At 46.7% G+C, this 24971-nt stretch overlaps 1 protein-coding gene across 2 annotated transcripts in view; it reads left to right on the top strand.

The window, feature by feature from the left end:
• The window catches only part of lin-28 (protein lin-28 homolog), a 252336-nt gene that overhangs the window by 15697 nt on the left and 211668 nt on the right, over positions 1 to 24971 (top strand). The window contains exon 1 of one of the 2 annotated variants that reach the window (XM_075696004.1): positions 1296 to 1497. The exons of the other annotated variant lie outside the window; for it this stretch is intronic. Within the exon in view, the coding sequence (XP_075552119.1) occupies positions 1344 to 1497 (154 nt within the window). The 5' untranslated portion in view covers positions 1296 to 1343. Of the gene's footprint in view, positions 1 to 1295; positions 1498 to 24971 lie in introns of those variants that run through there. 2 annotated transcript variants of the gene reach the window in all.

Below are 24971 nucleotides of genomic sequence, written 5' to 3'. Positions count from 1 at the left end.
TTTAATAGAACGTATATAGACAACAGTCAGCAAAAAGTGCAAGTATGTAACTCCGCTCGCTGTCTACAGACAACCCATTGGCTTCATTTAAAAGCAACTGTAGACTTTTTGTAAAGCTGTCTAGCTCACATTTTGTAGGGAATCGCATATGCAAGGGAGAACAGCTGAAGTTTCAAAATCATGAGCTTCCTTGACATAAATCTTAATTCGCTTTTTTTTTTTGCAGATGTTAAGCGCGTATGCACTGAGCAATACGAAACATAAAACAGCGCGCGTAAGTGAACAACGGATCATACAGGAATTTTACTCGCAGGAGAATACGGCTGTCATAACGACTTAAAGGTCTTCTCGAAATTATGTAACTCTAAAGATCTGTAATAGCATAGAACGGCTTGGAAGGCCGACAGTGCTGACAAAACAGAAGCACAGGTTTAAAAAAAAATAAAAACAAGATATGTTGCATCTAATGTGACATCCAGATCTGTGTATCCAGACTGATTGGTTGCAGTTCACCTTGGCGCCACTGTCGACGAGCAGATGACGTTTGACACGATCGTAGAAGAGCTCTTCCTGAGCTTAAACGGACGACAAAGAACCAAATGGCCAAATTACCTAGAAATCATACTTGTCCGTATGGTAAATACACCGCACGACTCAATATCACCCACTGCACAATCAGTCCTTCGCTTCCTGCTCAAGGAACGAGTGGATCGCCGCACAACCAATGAGCGATCAGTTTTTTGTGGCACATACATTTTGAACGAACTCAAGTTCTTCATCCCGACAATAGAACACAACCGCATCGAAACAAACTTAGCCGACACTATATTCAGACATTACTTGAAGAGTTCTCTATGGCTGTAGAACACTCAAAGGAGTCTACGTCATGCGGAATGAAAAGAAGAACGTTCTACCGGAAGTCTAAAATGGTGTACTGGGCGCACTTTTCCATCTGACCGTCGACAAACCTCTCGTTTTCAAAGCTTCCCCAAACTTATCGGGCATCGGTCACGTTGCGCCCCCTCGGTTGTCGCCGCGGTTCCCGTAACGCGCAGCCTAGTTTCCCCGCTGTCCACCAGCAGTCGCCAGCACCACGCTCCGACCCGTGGTCAGCACCCGCTGGAGACGAGAGGAAAGAGGAGGGCACTGGAGCGTCACATCCGGTCATCGCTCTTCCGGCGACAAGATGGCGCCCTCCCCCGACAGCTCCGCCACGCGTCGGCGAGGGGGTGGGGGTGGCGTCGGGCGAGCGAGCCGCGGGTCGCCTGCCGGAGGCCGGTCAGTCCGCCGCGCGCCGTCGACCCGAGCACCACCCAGTGGCCACCGCCGCGTCCACCGCCACGATGACCGCTGCCCTGGCCGCGTCGTGTCACGCCGTCGGTCCGAGTCTCGTGTCCCTGCGCCTGGCTCCTCTGCCGTCGCCGCCCCCGCCGCCTTCTGCCGCCGCGGCGGCTTGCTGGGAGGTCCTCACGGCACACCGCCGAAGCGTCATCATCAGTACGTACACGACAATGCACTTCATGTTTTTTTTCTCTCTCTTTTTTTAAAAGCCGAGATTAGATTCATGTTTTACAAAGCAAGCATTACGCATACAAGCATTAAGTAGGGTCGACATGGGCGCTCTCATTTGATTGAAGGTTTATTGTCGGCATGCTCCGATACGGGATCACAAAAGAAGCGGGACACAAGATGACACTTTCTTTAAACGAGGTGCCGAAATCAACTGTCACGCGGGGCGAGTTGCATACTTACGCGTCATATAGAAAAATGAGCCCCCTATTTAGTTCCAGCTCGCTCGTGTATTTCATTCCTGTTCCAGATTAGGCTGTTCCGGATTAGATTAGCACTGCGACGCGCTTCAAGAGTTGTCGATGTCGCGCAGTACGGAAGACGCTCGGCGCCATGTGCGATTCTCGAAGGAACCGGCGGATGCCTTCCCGCGCCGTGTCTCCACGTGACGCGTCTCAATTCGTTGTCAGCTGTCGTCTTTCTTTCGCGTAACACACAGCGCGACACCTTTCGGCACGCGTACGCAAACCAGGCGAGCCGAACTGATGCTACGCTAAACCGTGTCCCCGTTCGTATTGCGCGCTTCTCCGTGGTCTCGGCGCCAATATTGAAGCGGTGGCTGGCCCCGCGGACGCTCGCTCACTTGTTGCTATAGCTTCACAGTGCGCGTTTTAACGCCGGCATCTTGCTTCACAGTGCGCGTTCTCACAGTGCGGCATTTTGTTGCTGTAGCTTCACAGTGCGCGTTTTAACGCCGGCACCTTGCTTCACAGTGCGCGTTCTCACAGTGCGGCATTTTGTTGCTATAGCTTCACAGTGCGCGTTTTAACGCCGGCATCTTGCTTCACAGTGCGCGTTCTCACAGTGCGGCATTTTGTTGCTATAGCTTCACAGTGCGCGTTATAACGCGTGGATTTCGTCAGCAGCTGACTGTCGCGTGACGATACTAACTATAACGACGCCCTCTGCAAAATTTGTAAGCAAAAAGGTACGATAGACAATATAATATGGGAGTGTGCTGGCTCCCCAGGGGCCAAGGAAAACATTGACAGTAGGGAAAGCCTGGTAGGCCTTGCTCCAGAGCGAGGCTGAAGACGACCAGCGTCGAGCAATCCGCCTGGCCGCTGAGGCCGTGAAGACTCACCGTTCTCAACGCGCGGGGACTGCTTCGTCGTCCCCCTCTACCTAAGTGTAGATTAAGAGGTGGGCGCCCCAGCTCGGTGGAGTAATAAAGTTTTCAATCAATCAATCCCTCGCAAGCTTTGTTGTCGCGCTGAATCGAGGGCCGAGATAGAAGTGTATACTATAGTCGATCGACATTCAGCTCGCGTCCTTTGCGCATTCTGGCGACACTGGCGTTGTAACGAAAAACATGTGCAGTCGTTGTCGTGTGCAACTTACGTGTCGGAGGTTTTGCGTGCATCTATGGGGGCGAAGATTTGATGTAGTTGGTGCGAAACGTCGGCATTTTGATTTTATCTGTTGTCGAGCTCCCTCCCGTGAGTAGAAATCCTAGAACGACAGAAAGCTGAGCTGGTTGGTAAGGATTCATAATGCAAAACGGGTAAACGCGTTCAAAAGCGTTACGTTTTGGGCGAGTTGGCTGTGCGTGGTTCTTATTAGACTTTTGCGCGCACAAAGACAGGACGTCGAACGAAGAAGGGACACAAAAAATGCGCAGCACAAATGTTCGCGTTGTCCACTTCTCTCCTCTTGTGTCCGTGTCTGCACACTTAGCCGTTTTTTTCATTAGAAATCCTAGTCTGAAAAAGCGAGCCCGACGCTCACGAACTTAAACGTGAGTAGCGTTTCAAGTACACGACTTTTTCGGTCGAAGACCCCATCGCCGAGCGGACAATCGACGTGCCCAATCATTTCAGGTACACACGTTGCGAACTCACCTTAAAAAAAAAAAGAAAAGTGGACATGGTGTACGTTGCAATGTCTAAGAGGTTGCCATGGGCCACAGCACCCACACGCACGCGAAACAAAAAGAAGAGAAGCAAATGTGAGAGCGAGGAAATAAGCTTAACGCTCGAGACTTTCTTTCTCTTGAGTTTCGTTGAGTGGTTCTGTAAATAACATAATTAGAATTCATTGAACGTTACATTAGAGTTCAGGTGTTCTCAAGCTGCAATATCTTTTGAATACTCTCTCGGTTGAGAAATACCTTGCGGACAATTCATGAAACTTTTTTCTTACTAAGTGCTAAGAGACGTTGCCTGGGCGACCTCCTGCAGTCACAATGTGTCCTGGATGACGATTCGCTGGCACCGTTCTCTTACGAAGAGTCTTAGCTTAAGAGCTGTTTTCTTAAATAAAGGGCCCTGGAGATTTTGCATTCACTTCTCCATTGTCCCCGTGTTTGCGGTGTAAACGTCGTGCCTATGCGCGGTTGCAACTGTTAAATGTTCTGTAATTATGCGCCGTTCTTCTTTTCTTTTTTTCGCTTTCTCGTGGTTTGGGCGATGGTACATGCTTCCGTTTTTGGAAAAGTGCGCCTCGATGTTCGATACACAGTATTCCACCTTTCCTGTTTTCTACGTGTCGCGCAGAATACGCGCAAGTCGAAAAAAAAATTGTTTGTTTTGTTGGTTTTCGCTCAAAGCAGGATCTTATGATCGTCGCGATCCTTGCCGTCTCACAGCTCCGTAATTGAGGCGCAGTGCAACGCTTAAAATATTCTGCAAATGTAATCGCGATTTTGATGGGCGTGTACGCACATATATAGCGTTGGTCGCACAGGTATCACACGATTATAATTAGTTATGATAATTGGAAAAATCTTAAAGCGCCTGCCAGAGACGGGTGCTATTTCGGACATTTCAGTTTTTGGCGCTCGGCTAAAGAAAAACCTATTCGTTATTCGATCGTTGTCTAAATAAAGTTGTCGTGAACAACGATCAGGGTGATTTATATGCATGCCAACGGTTCTCGGATGGCGTGCTGATTTCACGAGCGTTCATCAGTCGGTATACAGCTATCTGAAGGGGTCACACATTGCACAAGTCAAAAAAAAAAAAAATAAAGTGAATGAAGCATTCACTGCAGTAGCAGTTTAAACAGCTTGTTAATTGGGTTAGTCGTGTTCCTTGTTCCTTTACACTACGTCGTTTGTCGTCGCCGTATGACAACCTCCTCACTCTCAGCTTCTCCGCCTTCACCATTACGCGGCAGTGAAAAACAAAACTTCGTCCACCACCGCTGTCACTGCGGGTATTTTACTTATATCCCTGGGGCAATGTGTGGCTGGGAACCGGACGTGCTATAAACACTGAGGCAATCATAGTAATAATCTATCTATCTATCTATCTATCTATCTATCTATCTATCTATCTATCTATCTATCTATCTATCTATCTATCTATCTATCTATCTATCTATCTATCTATCTATCTATCTATCTATCTATCTATCTATCTATCTCTGAGCTATCGAACAAGATTAGTGTTTGGCAGCTGTGTAGGCCACGCGGACTCTGAGAATGGTGGTGTCAGCATGCACGTTTCGGAGGACGAGTAACACGTTGTGTCCGGCATAGAAGAATGTGTTTCTTTAGGAGAGTGAGAGAGATATAGTATTATTTGGGGGTTTACGTGTCAAAACCACTTTCTGATTATGAGGCACGCCGTAGTGGAGGACTCCGGAAATTTTGACCACCTGGGGTTCTTTAACGTGCGCCTAAATCTAAGCACACGGGTGTTTTCGCATTTCGCCCCCATCGAAATGCGGTCGCCGTGGCCGGGATTTGATCCCGCGACCTCGTGCTCAGCAGCCCAACACCATAGCCACTGAGCAACCACGGCGGGTAAGAGCGAGAGAGAGAGGACGAAGAAAAGAAGGTATTTCTGTCGGGTTGCGGTGATTATAAATACAGCCGCGTGGTGATCCCGAAGACGCCGGTGATGAGAAGCGCTGCGGTGCCTCGTGAATGTATGTATACTTGTAGAAGATTGGAGACGCGTGGGCAAGGCGGTTACAGCGTTGAGGACAGCGCCGCTTTTAATGAAGCGAGCGAGCAAGCAGGTACATTGGAATGATGAATCCATTTCTTGCAACAACAACAACAACACACACACACACAGATATATATATATATATATATATATATATATATATGTAGCACGCGTGAGACCGAGCACCCACCTTGCCGCGCGCCGCAGTTTCCCACTAAAATTGCTAGCGCGAAACAGTTGCCGCTCTTGATTGCTCAAATACCGCGGGAATAATGGGTTGCACGCGTACTTGCCTATTCTTCGTGCTTGATGGCTTCAAACAGTTTCGTCTCCTCATGTCTTACGCTTTATATGTATTTACTACTTGTTGGATGAATTTCGAAGGAATCGTGTTTCCTTTTTTCATATAAGCCAAGGTAACGAAAGCCCGCGTTCAGGCGGCATGAACGCAATCACAGCGTATCGCGTCGCACGTATAGTGCTGCAGTCTATGTTATAGAAACGGGTCAGTTTGCAAACCCGCGGAGTCTCTTGAAACCCTCGAAAGAGGAAGCTTAAGCCAATTATCCACGTATAGTGTGCGCACGTCATTCCCATGGTGGTTGAGCAGCTATACCGTAATACCTTCCCCTCACCCTCGCACTATAGCGAAGTAACTTTATTTCGATACAGCGTGGCGCACCGCCGCAGTGTATAGCCCTTGCATCGCAACGACGGTTAGCGAGCATAGCAACGCAGGATTTGAATGCGTACTTCCGCGGTATACGACAGACTTGTGCGAACACTCGACAGTGCGACGTTTGCTGGTCCTCGACGCGATAAAAAGCTCGGTCGCGGTCGCGAGAACTTCTTAAAAATAAATAAGTAAATAAAGGGAGAAAGAAAGAAAGGAAGGAAGGAAGAATGAAAGGAAGAAAGATTTGTGTTTTTCTGTATGTTGACAGGAGCAAAAGGCATCGAAGCCTGACAGAGGCTCCTGCTGCGTTAAAACTTCAAATTAAAGCGGTAACAGTCGCACACTGCAGAAAAGCGCCGTGCTATTAAACCTTTATCGATTATAATTAAATTTTACAACGCTGATACACACAAAAATATTTCGCTCATTGTGGTCCCCTTCTTGCGAAGCGTCAACTTTCGAATAAATAATTTTACCCCCCCCCCCCCAAGAAAAAAATTGACCGTTCTAAAATAATGCCCGTGCACGCCCATGCGAGCGTGTCGTGGTAGAGCAATCAAAGATGCTTTCCTCAGTAAAGTTGTTTGTTTGTTTATTTACTTATTTTCATCGTTGGACGGTGGCCATCCGAGATTAGACACCAAATTAAGCTCGCGAATGTGCTACGCGATATCAACCGGACACTTAATCTGGTTAACCTCTCTGCCTTTCGCCTCTCGTTTCCCTTCCTTCTTTCACTTCTCCACTTTATTTCCAATGCAATATTGAAAGCCTGTGCTCCGGAGGCACGAACACAATGGCAGCGTGTCGCGTCGCACGTATACAGTGCTGTATTTTATGTTACAGAAAAGGGCCAATTTGCAGACCCGCGGAGTCGTTTGAGGCCCGCGAAAGACGAAGTTTAAGGCGGTTGTCCTACGTATAGCGTCACTTCCACCGTGGTTGAACCGCTATACCGTAAAAACCCTCCCTCACCCTCGCGCTATAGCGAAGTAACGAAGTAAGCGGATGGCGCCGACGTTGGCTGGCGCAAGTGCCGAGGTTGACCCGAGTGTACTCGGAGTCTGCACGCGAGCGTATGTATTCGCTTTCAAGAATTCGTATCATAAAGTACGTAAAGTGTCAGACAGCGGCAAGTGCAACTGTGAGTATTATTACGCCACCTGCTCGTAGCCTAGTGAAAAAAACAAAAACGAATCGTTGTTTAAGAACGGTAAACGCAAGTATCTACATAGGCATGCGATTCCATTTCTGAGTGGCTTTATCGCTCGGCAGTAATTTCGTTGTTTTTACGGTCAGCAATGTCAACTGTATCATTTCTTTTTATCAATCTACAGGTATTATGATCGCTACAGTAGTAGAGCGCAAATTAGTACACCGCTAGCTTCCAGCAAACGTCGGCGCGAATGAATCATCTCTTCCGTATACTGGAACATTCGGTATGGCGAACAGCCAGACCAGTCGAGCTATTCGTATAACGTGCACGAACAACATTTACAATACTGCGCTACCCGTGAGAAAGCGCGTATTTTTTGAGAGACCACTACAGGAGCCGAATCGACAGAGCTTTCCGGTGGTTATTAGCATGACCGCCATGGTCTTTGTGTGACGCCAGCTGCTTTTACGAACAGTTTTTAGGAAGAACAAATGCCAGAAGAGAAAAAAAAATGCGATATAGGGTACACGATTAGCGAAGACGGGCGTCCTGTGGCAAAGAGCGCTTGTGAACGAAAAGCTTGGTGAATACCGCACATGGTCAGTCGCCTCCGGTCAATGGCCTCCACTGCACTCGCAAACATGACTTCTCCTAACGAAACGACTCGATGTTTTGCCCACAGAATTCAGGCAGAGTTTTCGTTGTTGTTCTCTTTAACAGCTGTTTGTCGCTGGACAAGCTCTAGTAACCTTAGATATCATAATTTTCACTGCCTCGTTTAGCCTCCCCCGTTACTATACGAACTACTGTCGTATGCACTATCGACATTGCAAGTCGATTACGCTGTTTCTTCGTATCTTTTCCTTTTAATAGCATTTACCCACGTTCATCCGTCTGTCACGATGTTATAGCCATTATATGTTAGACGAGATGGATGCACGCTATACGTTATCGATAAATTGAATAGATTTGCCTTCGTGATCGATAGTACATACTTTCGAGAGCCTACAGCCGCATATTGACAGTACGGCGATTTTTCCACTGGAAAGTCGGATATAACAAAGCTTGTCGCTGTCTCCAGACCGCACCAAATAAACCCGACGCACTTCAGGGCCTTGAAGCCCGGCTGCTACGCACGCGCAGATACCGAGCTGAACTATAAGATTATTACTTCTTTATTATATGCTACTGTTGCTTTGAGATGTTAACTATAATAACTGTTCATGTACAGGAGGTCCCGATACAGTCTTTGACTATGGGACCTCCTTCTGCATACTAAATACTTGTAATGTGACCCAACTTCTAATAATAAATTCTCATTCTGATTCACTATACAGAGTACAACACAGCAGGCCGCCGCTTTACCGTCGCGAAGCCGAAGGGGCTAAGAATATATATACCCTTCGCTACCACGAGAGGACGTATATATTATATAGCATTTACCCATTCGGGACTCTTGACTCCGTCTTTTATCCTTTCTCCGAAAGACACCAGAGACACTTCGACGTTCACCCGGCCCCCAAAGAACGGAACGAGTGTATAAGCCGGAGGCGAAATGAAAATGGACGCTGCCCACCCCCCCCCCCCCGCGCACGCCCGTCTCCGCGGCAGTGCATATAGAAGCATGCGCAGGCGCGCGCATTTAAAGAAAGGGCGATCTCGAGTGATTGCAGCTTGCGCAGTCTCGCATCGATGGCTTTTACGCGATGGTGTTGTCGGCCGGCGCTGTGAGCGCGCGACGCAGACATAGAACGAGCAATGTTGGGGGGTGAGGGGGGGGGCGCCCATTCCAATCATTTCCCAGAGGGGGGAGGGCTCTATGCGAAGGAGGACACACACGCACACACACATATATAGATACTCCGCCGGCCAAGCGCGAAAGCGCCGGGAATCTACCGAACAAAAGAAAGCAAGAAGCCAATAACGAGAAGGACCAGATTTGCCTCATGCACGACAATCTTTCGTTTTTTTTTTTTTCCTATTCGTGAAAGCTTATCTGCGAGATTCCTCGGCTTTTCCACGAAGTCTCTTCGAGTCCCACTTCCAGACTGTAGCGCACATATCTGAGATGGGAGTCCTTGTGAAATTGACGACGAGTGGAACTCTCGCGGAGTAACCCGAGCCACCACGTGAAATGGACAAAATGGCCACTGGTCGCTGAGCGTGCGCGGATACTTAAACCTGGCACTTTCTTTGTTGTTTTCTTTCAATTGTTTCACCGTCTAGGCGTCAAAACGCATTCGGAAAATTCAGCTCGCTAAGAGTAACAAACTAGTTAAAAGTTCCAAACTGGCTTTGCTGCGACCCACCGTCCATCCGCTTCTTGTCTAGTCGTCAGGTCACTAGAACTGCATCCGCAGCTTCACCCTCCCCCAATCGTAAAAAAGAAGTCCTTAAAACAATGCTGATGCTCCAGACACAGAGAACCGAGTGGTCACGCCATTCGGAAGTATTAGGGGTCTGTTTGCTGGCTCTTCTTAGTGATGATTCGTAACGGATGCCCCATGGTCATATATATACAGGCGCGTCGGGCCCTCCACGCAGGCAGCGTTGCAACTTGAACCCACGTGATCAGCGTTCTCTCGCTGCGACCATACAAACTCCTAGCGGAGCACCAAGATGGAGTCGACAAAACGCGACGTGAGAAACAAAATTTACAGATTACTCTCTCTCAAAAAAAAAAAAAAGAAGGAAAGAAACGCGCAGTGAAGGTGTTGTGTCTTCGTGCGTGGTACACACAAGGTAACATTTTTTTTATGATCACGTTTCACAGTAAAAGTACAGCCTCGAGTTGCGTTTGCTGTCTGTTATCTGACGTTTTACGGTGAGCACGCCACTGCACGTTGGCCTTCACCACCGCACGAAAAACGGTCGCGGAACTAGATCTTTAACAGCTTCGCTGTAACATGAAACGTTGCCCGCCAGTGGCGTTAACCAATGGGAATGCCGAATGTCTCTCGAGATGTGTTCATCCGCGCCGCGCCTTCTGTTCAGCGGTCGCTGAACTCGCGGTATACGAGTTGCATGCGCAGACGTCCTAACGTTTCGCGTATCGCTGTAATTGTGTCATGCACCAAATGAAAACAAACACTCCCTAATCTCACCAGCAATCAGACAGTTACGCCTGGAACTACATTCCGCCGCGCAAGAATGTTGCCAGCGCACGCCTGGTGCATCCGGCAGCGCTGCAAGCGGAGCGCGCTAAACACATGTGCAATCGCGCATGCGTTGACGCTGCAGTATATGCGACTTGTGTGGGTTTCTTGTGCGTCACGCAGGCTCCGAGACTTGTGACGTCTGTGCATTTATTTCGGAGGCCATGGAAAAACAATGCCCCATGGCGGACGAAGACGACGTTGTGGGCGTCACAATTGAAGTGCCGTGTAATAGCATGTTAAGAAGGCGGGAGCGTCCGCTGCGATCGAGTAGCGCTGCTGCTATCGAGGTATAGATGGGTTCAGGAGCCGAACTCACGAGAAACCTTTCGTAGGCGAGTGACTTTTTCCCATTTCACTCGCCTTCGCTAATAGTATATCCGGCATCAGGATTGCCTAGAATTCGCTATCGCGCCAAATTTTGGCATAAGAGCTTTTTTGTGTGTGCGAATATTTATTTATTTGTTTATTTATTTCCCAATAACGATAGTGACGCGAACGCCCACGGGTAGCACGGTGGCCCTCACTGACACGACTAGCTACTCTAACTCGTCAGCACCTCACGCTTGCATATATATATATATGTATATATATATATCAAGCCTATATACACATGCCGCAGCCGAATTCATGACAGTCTATTGACGTCACCGGTACTGCAGTTTGGCGCGAAATTCGAAGAGTGTGTAAGTTGTTCGGCCTTCATTTTCTCCTCAAATGACCGATGCTATCTCTCTAAACAAATGCAAATAACCTTTTCTTTTTTAGTATTTTTTCACCATTCCAAACCGACTTAGTTTTTCATTCTCCTTAGTGGCAAACGCGACCGTGCAGCTGAGTCCTGACATTTCGTTTATCTGCATCTCATTTTTGTCGTCGGCATCACGACGTGATGCTGACCGTACAGCAGGGAAAGCTACATACAATGGGTGACTATGTACCCACACGCGCGATGGCCCGAATGCAACCGCACCGTCCTTACAGCGTTTGTCGCCGCTATGAGACGAAAAAAAAAAAAAGTTATCAGACGACAAACCTCGGCTTCGCGCGTGGTACTGAACAAATCCTCTTTTCGCCGGCTGTCCGAACCAGCCGTCACCGTTGCATTCTATTCTGCTGCACGTGTTCCAAGCTCCGCGGTGAGCACCGTGGCGGTGAGTAAAGCATCCACTCTCTCTCTCGTCCGGCACGAAGACACACCCCCTCCCACTCCGTTCTCTGACTTGTCCTCGCTTCGCCGCGTGCTCTACTTCTGGTTTGGAGATGCAGTCGGCCAAAGAAACGCCTTATATATGTGCGTACAAAATGGCATAAAAACAACAACAACAACAATAACAAAACCCACTGTCATCTTGAGATTGTTGAGGATCCCTTGGAGTTTACTTTTACTTGGGAATCTTCTATATGCAACCCCGATCGCTTCGTTACTTGGACCGTTTAATTTCTTGTTTTGCGTCTCACTCGTTCGGAAGTCCTCGATCTTCGTCTTCAGCCCGAGGGCAGGGTCTGGAAGTACGATAAAGAGAAATAACACGAGAGAAAAAAAAAAGGAAGACGCGCTGTTGACGCCGGGAAATGCAAGCGAAATGTAATCTCAACCCCATGGCGATCAATAAGAAAGACCGCGCGGTTTCAGGCATGCCCGATTACGTAAAATGAATTTCTCTCGGCTTCTTTTTTTCTTCTTCTCTTATCTTTTTTACTGCCTACCCCGCCTGGGAAGCACGGAGAAGCGGCGAAGCGCGCGGTCTTTATGTGCGGAAGAATGTTGTAGCACGACATATTTGTATTTCACTTTTTTTTTCTTGCTTTGTCTTTTTCTCTTTCTCGAAAGTGTATATGTGACCAGCGTTTTCGTGTGCCAGCGACGTTGTGCAACACGAACATGTTCGCGGAGTAGTTATACGCTTCGTTCATCGCATCCCACTTCTGCGGCGTCGCTCAACATAATAGATTTTAGGTATACAATAGAAAGCGTAAGGATAGAGACAGCGCGATGCGAAGACATATGCTGCACCCGGGATGTGCGCGCTATACGTAAGCTATGCACATTTATTGTTAATTTGAATAGAAACAGCTCGCTTCCAGTACTTTGAGAGAGAGAGAGAGAGAGAGAGAGAGAGAAAGAAAAATATATAAGCGACGGTGCAGCCGGCTCGTTACGCAAGTGGCGGGTATCTAAACAAATTCTGTCGCCCGTCGGGGAGAGAAAATGCAGGCCGCGTTGTTCAATCCAGCGCCCAGTGTACGAGAACTCGCGCAACCTTTTTACTGCACTTATTTATGTCTTCTCGCCTTCGTTTCGTCCTTGGCACGCATGTTAAATAAGTGCAGGTTACGGTCTGAATGCATTCCTTGTTGCCGGGAGTAATAACGGAGAGGTTCAGCCTATTTCGTGTATGTGTGTTGCTGCTCGCGGAACACCGAAACACTGGATGGTCGATGGTGGGGATTATGATGATTGGTTGATTGATTGATTGATTGATTGATTGATTGATTGATTGATTGATTGATTGATTGATTGATTGATTGACATTCCCTTTGAAATTGGGCGTCGACAAATAGTCACTTGGCCTGCTTGAATTAATCAGGTACGCTACACATGCTTTTCATTCAAGCATTTTTTTTGTATACGTCTCCTTTATCTTTCTTTTCTTCTCTCCCTCTCTTCTTTCGATGCCGTCGCTGCCAGCGTCGGCATTGGCAGTGACATCCTGTGGCACTTTGCTCAACAACAACAGATTAGGAACGGTTTTTTATGTGGCATGACAGTTCTCGTCCAACGAAACGAAAAAAAAAAGAGAAAGAAGTTGCGTTACAATAATAGTTATGTCCTTGCTTCCGGAAAAAAAGTACGTGCGCTGGGACAGTTCTTAAAGAACAGAAAGCAGCCAATCGCGATGACGGACACGTCATTAGCGAAGGCAGCTGGCCAATGGCAAAAATCTCTTACGAACAAGAAAGCTCCGCGAATTCGGCCCTCGATATTCTGCAATGTGTCGACATTCATCTCCTCCAAAAAGGCGTGGTAATGGTGGAGGTGGTGGTGGTGAATTGTAGCAACAGGTGGGTTTAGCCTGGCGATCAAGGCCGGCAATTGCTCCGCCCGAGCGTCTCGCACAATACCGCTGAAGGGTTTCACCATATGTCCATCAAACCAGTCTCTCTTAAGAATTCGATGAGGAGACGTGAAGTCTCTTTGCGGGCTATAAATGATCCCTCCGGAAATATAAGGTGTTGCAGGCGCGCATGAGGAAGGTCCTTGTTTTGCAGATTCTTCAGGAGAGTGTCTCTTTCATCTTGGAATTGCTGGCAGGACCACAAAAAGTGCTCAATGTCTCCTGTCTCGTTGCGTGCCGTACAGTTCGGAGAGTTGATTCGCCCCGTTTTAAATCACCAGGCCGGTGTATTAGCAGATCCTGTCCTTAATCGATATAGAAGTGAGGCTTCCTCTCGGTGCAATCTCTTGGTTACGCAGGGCATATGCTACGTTTCCTACTGTCTTTACGGCCACCGCGCATCCGTTGTTCGGTTTAACAAACGCTTTTGAAGAAACATGTGGCACTACAAAAAATGCGCGTGTCCTGCTCATTTGCGCCACCAACACTCCAGCCGTTTTTAGAGCGCAGCTCTTTGGCGTCCGTTCCTGGGTTTCGCGTCGTCGTCGTCGTCGGCGTCGTCGTCGGCCTCGTAACCAGCTCCGCCCCCCTTTCATCCCCCCAGCGCTAGCAGCGACCGACTGATACCGCTGGATGCCGCTGACGCCGCTAGAGAGTCAAGATAACGTGACTGCATAGAACACCGTCGCCGCCATGCAGAAAGAGTATCAGTCAAAGGCATCAGTCAGTCGCTGCTATCTCTTCCCTCCTCCCTTTATCGTGTTGTCCGCTTGCTGCGCGCGCTTCTGCCCCCATCGTTTGCCGCTGGGTGTACACGCCGCCCCCCTCCGCTTCCGCTTACTGCTGGTTGCTCTCGACGGCGGCGATGAGCCTCCGCTTCGGCGGCGCGAACTGCAGGGTCTTCTCGGCGGCGGCGATGAGCTTCTGCTTCAGCCTCGCTTACTGCTGGTTGCTCTCGACGGCGGCAATGAGCCTCCGCTTCGGCGGCGCGAACGGCAGGGTCTTCTCGGCGGCGGCGCTTAGCCTCTGCTTCCCCCACGGCTGTGACAACCTCGCGAGGCACTTGTATAGATCTCGTCTTTGAGAATCAAGCATTCGTGTACCAAGTCGAACATATATCAGTCTATTTCTCCGACCACAAAGCTTCCTTCATGACTGTCAAGAACTGTTAGTGGAGTCTTTGTTAAAGGAATACGTGTGAAAAATAAAAAAAAAATTCTGTGATAGCGCATACATGTGTTGCTCGATTTCTTTGCCTCAATCTATCCAAAAGGTGAAACAGCTTATTTGCTGCGCTCAAATTTCGCATTAGGAAGTAACGTAATCGTCGGTAATTTTTTTTTTCTACTTTTCTCCAGCGCATATTTATTAGTCGACCATCTGTCACCTCTAAAGCACGAGGCCCCGGGAAAGGTTAATCCGTCCTCATTTATTATTATTAATTATTATTATTTATTATTACTTGGTTTAAATATATAGATGTACTTGAAATAGAGGAAATGGAAAAGCGAGGACCAGGCTAGTAACTGCCGCCTGCCTACTGTCCAGAGAGTAAGAGACAAATAGTAGATGGGAATTAGGGAATGAAAGAGGGAAGAAAGAGGAAGACGACAGCTGGGCGAACAATGAGACATGACAACAAACATGTTCAAGGAAGCTGCTTGCCGCATTACTCCTCCAGCCAACACGGCAGCACAGCTAAAGCTCTAATAGAAGTGCAAGAGCCGGTTTCGTATACAAGTCTTCGCCCACGCGCCCTTCAGCTCTTTCATCCTCGATTCTGCTTTCACCTTTCCTTATATTTTCCCCTTTCTCTCTTGCTTTCGAATGCTCATTTTCCATTCTCACTCCGAGAGAGGTCCTTCCATTTTCGATGCCAGCGACGACAGAGCAAGCCGAGTTCCATCAGCGTGCAGCTGCAGAATAATAAAGGGAAAATAAAATAATAAATAAAAGAATAGAAAACTGCGAACGGAGAGGCGGCGCACCGGCATAAAGTTTAATAGAACAGGCGCGCACAAGATGCGACGCCGCCGGGGGTTGAGGGTGGGAGGGGGGCGCCACCGGCGTTTTTCTATTGGTTGAAAAGCTCGCAAGGAGGCGGTCTTGGCGTTATTGGACAACAAGCTCTCTACATGCGGCAGCAGCAGCAGCAGCATCAGCGGCAGCGACGCAAAGCTATTGCAGTTCCAGGCTTCGCTGCAAGTAGTACAGGCCGTGTAGAAAGAGTGTGCGTTCGGTCGTCGAGAGGGAACGAGAGAGCGCGAGAGATGTGAAATGGAAAAAGGGGAAGGAGGGGGGGGCAACGGTGGAAAATGGAGTACATTGCGAAGGATGGAAAAGAAGACACAACTAAAGAAAGAAATGCATGGGCGATAAAGGGCGTTCAGACAGAAATAAGGGGAAATTGGGGAAAAGTAGAAATACAGGGAAACTCATGGAAAGGTCTCGAGGAGACGCGTGATCCCCTTTTCCCTCTTTTTTATTTTATCCTGCCGTCCTTCGATTTCATTTCCTCCATCGCCAGAGCCTCGCGTTCGCGCGCGTTCTCTCTTCACATCCGAACGGAGAGAGGGAAGCGCCGAGCGGCTCTGTTTTCTCCCGCTTCGTATAAAATTGGAAAAATAAGGCCCGCGTCGCTTCGAGAAAGGGGAAGTGGAGGGTGAGAGGGGAAAAGGGGGAAGCACTAGGCGAAGCGGAGAGAAAGGTTGCAGCTTCGCCGCGGCGCTTGCGTGTTCGCGGAGGAAGCTCGGCTTGTTATTGGGTCGGATCGAAAAAGGAACGCTTCTCTCCTTGTTGATTACTTTCTTTTTCTTTTTTCGAGATTATTCCTTTCTTTGTATTAATTCTCTCGGTGTTCTTATTTCCACTTTTTTTGTTTGTTTCTATCCGTTCCTGTTCATAGCGCGGCGGCTGCAGGCAGCCAAGCCTTACGCTGCGCTCTGTTCATGCTTTCCTTACAAGTTTCGTCTCAACGACGTCTCGGTTTCTTATTATAGTTTCCGCTCTCATAGCTTCAAATTTGTTCCTTGCCGTTCGCTGTCTCTTTCTTATGAGGTCTTCCACCGTACAGCCCACATATGGGCCCGCATGTAGCCTCCTTCTTCGGCTTCGCCACGTGACGCTGCAGCTTGTTTGCGCGTGTGCACCCAAAGCCGATCTCTCCTCGCTCTCTCCAGCCATTGTTTTCTTTGCGTTGCCCCGACGACTCAACGCTGCGCCTGTAGCTCGGATCGTCTCCGGGGGCTTTATTTTCAGAAAAGAAAAACGGGGCCACGCGTTTGGGGAGGAACGGTTCAACCGGGTGAGCATGAACAAGGGGAAGCGGAAGGAGCAATGGGATTGGAAGCAACGAAAAGAGAGGGGGGGTCGGGATGAGAGAGTATATGTGTTTGTGTGTGCAATATACACGCCTCTGCAGTGGAAGCTCCCGCCACTTGCTATCTCTCTTCTCTCACCCTCCTCCCGTCTCTCTCTCTCTCTCTCTCGTTTCGTCCTGAGTGGAATGAATTGTGGGCGGATGTCTAACGTCGTCGTCCGCCCAATTATTCCCAGCGAGAAGCTGATCGCCGCTGGAGCGGCCCTCTTGTTTTTCTTCAAACGGGATGGAACTGTGGGAGGGGAAGGCACGGTTGACCGGGGATGAATGAACAGCGCCGAGCGCAGTCTCTTGCCTGTGTTCCTCGCCCCGCGCTTCTTCTCCCCTTGTTTATCGAGCAAGACGGACTTTCCGGGGAGACGGGAGTCTTAATGCCGTAGCCCATAGGAGAGTCGTAAGACTGCCGCTTCTCGTTTCGGACCTCTAATCACGTGCGTTTTAATCTCCCTCTGAACTCAAGAGAACTAGCATTGCTGCGCGGTGCGCTCGCCAAAGAGGATATACTTCGTATTAAGCTCGCGCGACTGCGATGGTTTCGACAATATGCAGCTTCTTGAACGCCCGTCGAAAGATGTAGGCGAAATTTGTCTTGCGACTTCAGGCGAAATGCGTGACAGTTTCACAACGCCTCTGGAGGAGCATGTGGCAAGCTGAAAGTTGTACGAGCTGAAGTCTATACGCGCACCCTGAATGCTCAGGTGATAAGAATAGTTTTGCGAGAAGAGGTGGTAAAGCTTGGTTTTTCTCTATGGTCTCGGTGTCATATCTGAGACCGAGAAGCGGCGTAGAATCCCCGACATTGAGATTGGGAGAGTCACTCTGTACTGTCTGCTGAGCGCACACTTCCTACGCGCCCCAATGTTCAAATTGGGGCAGGCGTTCAAGTGATGGTACGAAGGGCTTTAACATCGCGGAAAATGTCGCAGAAGATTGAAATCACTTTTTTTTTGGAGAGATCACCACGTGTAATTGAATGTTGCAAAGTTGTCGGCCGAAGACGTATCAGTATACTGAGTTACAAAATCGGGCGTTTGAGACGTGGGCTGGAGACGTATCACTACAGTATAAGGTACCGAATAGGGAGCTTTAGAAATATAATCCCCAAGCGACTCTGTGTACCTTTAGAACTCAAACGCGTTCGTGCTCTTTCAGTGTGCTCGTACTCTTTTTGAGTTATTTTGTACGCCTGACCGATAGCATCTCCTAACTGTGGGTCCCTAGTTTTTAAAACTTCCTAATGAAGCGTGATAGCTGCATGACACATTGCCGTTCGGCTCACGCGGTTACGGGACAGAGAGCGATGGAAGTCTAAAACGACTTTGAAACGCACTTTAACAGCGGAGCTTTATGATTCGGTGAAATCGAAAATCGGAGCAGTGCGAGTGTTTTCAAGCCCCTTCAGCAACGCAGCTCAGCACGCATTTCAAACGCGACAACGCCAGAAGTAAGACGGTGCCAGCATCAGCCACGACCATCGCGACCCCTACTGTTTACCAAATATTACACCCGCCGCGGTGGCTTGTGGCTATGGTGCTGCACTGCTAAGCGCCAGGTCGCGGGATCAAATCCCGGCCGCGGCGACCGCATTTCGATGAGGGCGAAATGCAAGAACGCCCTTGTCCTGTGCGTTGGTGGCACGTTAAAGATCCCCAGGTGGTCAAGAATTAATACGGAGTCCCCCACTTCGGCGCGCCTCATAATCAAACCGTTGTTTTCGCACGTAAAACCCCTTAATTCAAACCAAATATTACATGCCGCGAGACTCTACGCACGCGCCTATCCTCTACCGTATAGCTCATGGAAACAATTGAGAGAAAGCATCGTCGTTCGAGTTGCGTCGTTATTGGACAAAGATGCTCGATATCGCCATTGACATGGCCAGTTTAAAGCTCCGTCATGAGACTACGGCTTCTCATCACAGTGCTTCCTCGAACGATACGTGTTCTACAGCGTTACGTGGCACGCACTTCCGGCTTCTTCAGAATCAAAGAATGCTATTGTCAGTCAGTATTGCACACGTTTTGAGGGGCGCACAACCCAAGGAGCGCGCCTGCTAATCTCACCCAACGCCGTGACCAAATAAGCTCGCAGCAGCGCGCCCATCGAGCGGCTCTCGTGGGAAATGGAGAACTCCGCTACACGTTTTACTGTGTAACCTCTCCGTAATCCGTGGCACAGCACTTGAAAGCGGTCATGACAAAGCGCAGTGTTCATGAGAAGGTTGAATGGTCGTTCCTGAAATTACGTCGCTTTAGGAGTGTTCCCTCTTGAGCGTGAGCAATTGTTACTCGTTCCTTCTGTCGATGTACACGGCACGTGTAGGCGTGTACGCGCATGCGCGCGACGCACTGATGAACGCGCGTACACACTACAAGCCACCCGGGGCGCGGGTCGACTCATCCTTCAGGCTCCTACACTGTAAACAGGTTTGACCCTTTTAGGGAGTTTTGGCCTCGTTGCATAACTCAAGCCCTTAAGGGAGGACAATATCCTCCATTCGAACGGAGTTTTTTTTCACACCCTTGTGTTTGGTGGTTTTATGGGGAATTATGGGAGTTTTTTAATTCTCCTTTGAACACCGACCCCTGAGCGGTTGCAGGAGTCTTTATGGGGAACGTTGGGAGTTTTTTATTCCTCTTTTGAACACCAGCACTATGGAAGTTTTTATGTGGAGCTTTGAGAGCTTTTACAAGTTGACATGGGTATTTTATTTTGCTGCTTATGGGAATTTATAGGAGAAGCGATGGGAGTCCTTACGTACATTTTCGGAAACGTTTGGCTTCTTAAGGGAGTGTTGAAGGAGACCTTTGGGAAATTATTTTGCCTCCTTGTAGGAGTGCTTAGGTGTAAACAAGGGAGCAACTGTTCCCATATTTTGGGAGCTTTGCTTAAGGGAGCAATTATGGTTAATTTTGAGAGTTGAATTTTTGCTTTTTATGGGAATATATAAGAGAATGTTTGGGAGTTAATTTTTACAGCTTTAGGGAGCTGTTTTAAGGGAGTTTTAAACAGATGTTTTGGGAGTGCATTTTAGCTCTTTATTATAGCTTTTACAGGTAGGTCAGGGAGTTTATTATGCGCCTTTTGGGAGTTTTACGAGGTTGAAGGGAGTTTTTTTTGTGTGTGTGTTTAGTAGATTGTGTCTAACGAGGTGCAGAAATTATGACAAAGCAATAAAATGTCTGAAAATTTATTACAGTTCTAGAATCAAATGTGCCAACATGATAGTACAATCAATGACTATTAGCATAATGAAAGTGAAATAATTCAATAAATTGGATACAAACAAGCAAACCAGTTTGACAGGAAACTCAAGCATATTGCAAGCTTCAGTGCAGTTCAAAACCCACAAGTGCAGCCAAGACTGAAATTGAGTGGCTCAAAACATCATGAGCTGTTGGGCAGTCCTTGCATGTATTAGAACAGGCCACATTTGTTTTTGCATGTAAACGAGCATGCTACAAAAAATGAAGCAAAGGAGGCCAGACAGCACCTATGACCTAGAACATAATGAAAGTACCCTTGAATACCTATGCTATTTCTAATAGACATCTACGTACAACTTATTCTCTCATGTAACATGCAGCTGTAAAGAAAAAGAAGCAGAGGTGGTACCACCCACTCTGAATTAATTTCCTAGCACTGTACAGTACCTGAAATTCAAGCTTGCCAGCTAGAGAACATGACAAGTTCACAGCAAAATGGGCATAATGTGATAACAGTAGTCAAACAGGTGATATCTCAGGCTGAAGTAAATTCAACAAGGAGCCTAGTCGTCGTCAGGGAAAGAAAATCCAAGCAGACAATTTCAGCTCACACTTACATGCATACACAGATGTCACTACGTAGGTTCTTGTTGTGATGCCCCATGACCAAAGTCAGCATCAAAGAGGTTCATTAAAGAGTGGCACATATGCAGTGGCACACACCCAGTGTACATACACAAGTTTGTTTCAAAAAACTTCATTGAAGAGCTGCATCTACCCAGTGGCCTCAAGTGCTTATAACCAATGGCCACAGTGACACATACACATGGTAGCCCCAGGGGGCACATACTGAATTTCCACAACTATAAGGAGCTTTTTCAAAATTTCTTGCCTTAGAAGATGCCTCGCATTAAATAACCGACATTGACACAATCAACAAGATTACTCATAGAAATCTGTGTCAGCAACCTGCCAAACTCTCCTTCTACACACCTTGCTATCCCAACTAAATCCCCATGTTGAGCATTTAAACTTGCCTCACCCTCCCTATGCACTCAGTCATTTTGCTGGATATCCATGAAGTGGAGAAAAGTGAACTATGTAAATACTGCCAAGGAAAACAGTTGTTACCCTAACGAAGAAGTCCGCTTCTCAAAAAAATTTCTCCACCTGATATAACACTTGTTCGATCTCTGCTGATCACCTTCAGCTGAATATTGCATATCACACAAAGCAGCAATTCAACTATAACATTTAGTTTTATAATGAAACAAAAATTTCTAATACAGGAATCCTTAACAGGAACCTGTAAGTAATAAAAATAATACAGGAACCCTTAACAGTATTCATAAGTGTGAAATTTTTACACAGGCAAAGAGGCCAACATTTAGCCACCAGGGCACACACAAGGCATCATTACAAACATTTTCTCTGCAAAACGCCCTAACACCCCGACGGCAGGTGGTGTCTTGCGTGGAGCCATGCACGCATTTCAAAAAATAGGCATTTTGTATTTTCTTCCGCAAGATCAAGGCAGGCAGGCTGCGATGCTGTGCAAGCAGTGGTGGCCTTCAAAATGGAAGGAATCCACACAAAAAGCCATGGTACTGTTGAGATGGCAGTTCATGATAGGGAGCATCCTGAAAAACCAAACGTAAATAGATTATGTACTATTGTATTGCAAACTGACACCACATGAGTATCTAAACATAGCACCACGAATTATTCAACAGTGCTGTGCCAGTCAATGCTACCACGCCAAGTGTATCTTGGCCACCTCAGATTTTAGGAAAAATTACAGCCCATTGTACATTAGGACAGAAAGCCGAGCTAGTTGCTAAGGATTCATATGCAAAAAAGGTGAGTTGCGCAGACAGGCACAAGAGTAGAGAAGTGGACAACACGAACGCATTGTACAGTTGCAGACTGGATGAAGTCGAGAGTATGACAAAAGCCCGTCTGGTCGGGATTATGCATACTAAAAGGAAGAGGTCCAGACACCGATCAAAATGGCTTAAAATAGTTATTTACGTTCTGGCTCCCCCACGGGAGCCTTGTGAACAAGACTCCCAGGGGAAGCCAAAATGCAAATAACTATTTTAAACCATTTTGGCCAATGTTCGGACCTCTTCCTTTTAAGTTGCAGAACGTACACACAGAATACCTCGTGGAAATTTCACATCGTGTGAGCATCGTTATCTTGTAGACTAAGGCTGAAACATCACGGCACTGAGAAAGCTACAAACAAGTGTTTCTATGAATGACCACAAGGCTTTCCAGAATGTTTCATTAATTGCGATAGACCATTAATGTTTTGTATCTGCAAAGAGTATCTTCTTATGCCGACTTGATTATAGACCTTTGAGCAGTTTCTGAAAAGTATTTTCATCCAGCTAGGGTGGTTCATAGGTACGAATAACCAATTTAGGAACCTCTATTTTGTAATGAAGAAAGAGCGTATCATTAAAAAGAAACTATAGCTGCATGATTAAAAGTTTATGAAATTTTGAATCGACTCTATATCTGCAGAAGCTCTTTAATTAGGTATTAGGATGCCTAGCAGCACTGACAATGAAAGGAAATCATGACAACATATTAAAAAACTAATAAAATGAATGTGTTCTTGATAATATAATGCGTTGTTTTATTATACACAGATTATACAAAACACCAGCAGTAATGCGCATATCTTCAGAGTGCACACACAGTTCACCAATGTAATAATAAATACAGGTCAACATCATAAAGCAACACTGGTACTGGGGTTTTTCTTTCACAATGGCCTAAAAAACCAATCACATGAGCATTCAGCCATATTATAAACAGCACCTGCTTGCATGAATTCAAGGAACTTTCAGATGTGCAGAATTGTTTAGGAGCTTTTAAGCAATGGGCATGACACTACTATTATGGTTAATTTGTTGCCTGTAAAAGTGGTAAATCAAGTGAACTGCTAGTTGTCCTTCTGGTGAAGGATATTGCAGAAAATGTGAGGACAAACACATTATAGGAGCAATTTGGAACCTATGAATGTTAATAAAGAAGACAATATGCAATGTTACCATGCTGACAGACAGTCAGATAAAAGATGATACAAAGTTAAATATGGATTACAGAGATGCAAGCATTCTGCTTCTTTATTGCTGCAAAACTCGGCAGTTACAGAAGTGCTTCATCCCCTAAAAAATAGTTTTAGCAATACGTTCACTATGGAGTTCTATTGAGGATGCATCAGATTTGCATGCTTCAAGTGGTTTGGGCTGCTCAGAGACAGACATCTGGCTCGTAAACGCAAGAGCATGACGAAATACTGCAAGTGCTCCAGAAAAATGCTTACATGATAAGGGAAATGACAAAAACAAGAACGTGGATGAAAAGACCAAACTGCCCCAAAGTCAAATTTTAGCAATGTAAGGTTTTATGAAACATAATTACGGTTCTAAGACAAAACAAAATACCAACATGATATGCAGACAATGGGTGCTGGAAATGAAATGACCTCACTAAACAATGACTACATATATAAAACGACACATTCACAGGAAATTTCACAATACACGACATATAAACTATGTGATTCATGATGCACCCATGTCATACATCATATTGTTCAAGTAACCTACTTCTTTATTCAAGACCCCTGTAGAAGGTTTGTTAATGCAGTTATTGGTTTCTTGGATGGAAAAGGCCTAGTATGCAAATCTGCACTTCCCTGCCTTATATTTGCAAAGCGCGTGTGTACAGTCAAATTTTGGCACAGTTTGGCATCTTTTGCAATGTTTTGTGAGATATCCACACGCTGTTACCACCTACATCTGTGCACAATGCTCCTGCAGCCTGCCATTACCACAAATCCTGGTCTATCCTACGTAACACTTGCTGCTGAAGGCATTAAAGGCACTCAAAGGTGCCCCAAAGACAGGCTGAGCATTCTGCGCAGGTTAGCAAGGTCTGAAAAACTTGCAGGACATTGTAAAAGATGCCAATACATGGCAAAATACAACAGCACAAAATACTCAGAATATGTAAGGCTAAAAGTGCACACTGATATATAAGGGCCTTCCCAGACAAACCAATAAATACAATAGCACACCTTCTATTGAAATCTCGAATAGAAAAATTGATTACTTGAAAAAGATGTATGGTACATGCAAAATAGAATGAGTGATGTATCTTATATGTTACGTATCGTCAAATTTTGCTGCAAATGTGAGCCTTTCATGCATGCATATAATTGCACTCATGTACTAAAACAAGTTCATGTACAGAGCTCATCCTGTGCATTTCATGTGCTTCATCTTATAGTGTAGTAACTGTTTCCTAATGCCAATAACCGACTCTCTCAGCTTTCAGCAATAGTATGCAAGATTATTTATACTTAGAAGTATGATAGCATGAAAAAACAAGGAGAAAGACCTATCAACCGGACCAGCACCAACTACAAGCTGATAAGCCAACAAACACTGACACCAAGGACAACATAGGGGAAATTACTTGAGCTTAATAAATGAAATAACGAAGCGATAAATCAATCAAAATGAAAGTGGATGAAAAAACAACTTGCCGCAGGTGGGGAACGATCCCATAAGTTGCAGCAAGTTGTTTTTTGATCCACTTTCACTTCCATTAATTTATCCTTTCGTTGTTTCATTCATTAAGCTCAAGTAATTTCCCCTATGTTGTCCTTGGTGTCAGTGTTTGTTGGCTTCTTATGATATGACTAATAACAGCCCCACAGTTAACCCCCTTTCTCCTCATTTATTACGTAACGAGGGTCTCAAATCCGGCAACATTGATGCCATCAGGTAGCATGTG

This window comes from Dermacentor variabilis, chromosome 6 (genome assembly GCF_050947875.1).
Source record: "Dermacentor variabilis isolate Ectoservices chromosome 6, ASM5094787v1, whole genome shotgun sequence".
Classification (NCBI taxonomy): Eukaryota; Metazoa; Arthropoda; class Arachnida; order Ixodida; family Ixodidae; genus Dermacentor; species Dermacentor variabilis.
Note: the sequence above shows the minus strand (reverse complement) of the source record. Positions and strands in the feature narration are given on the sequence as shown.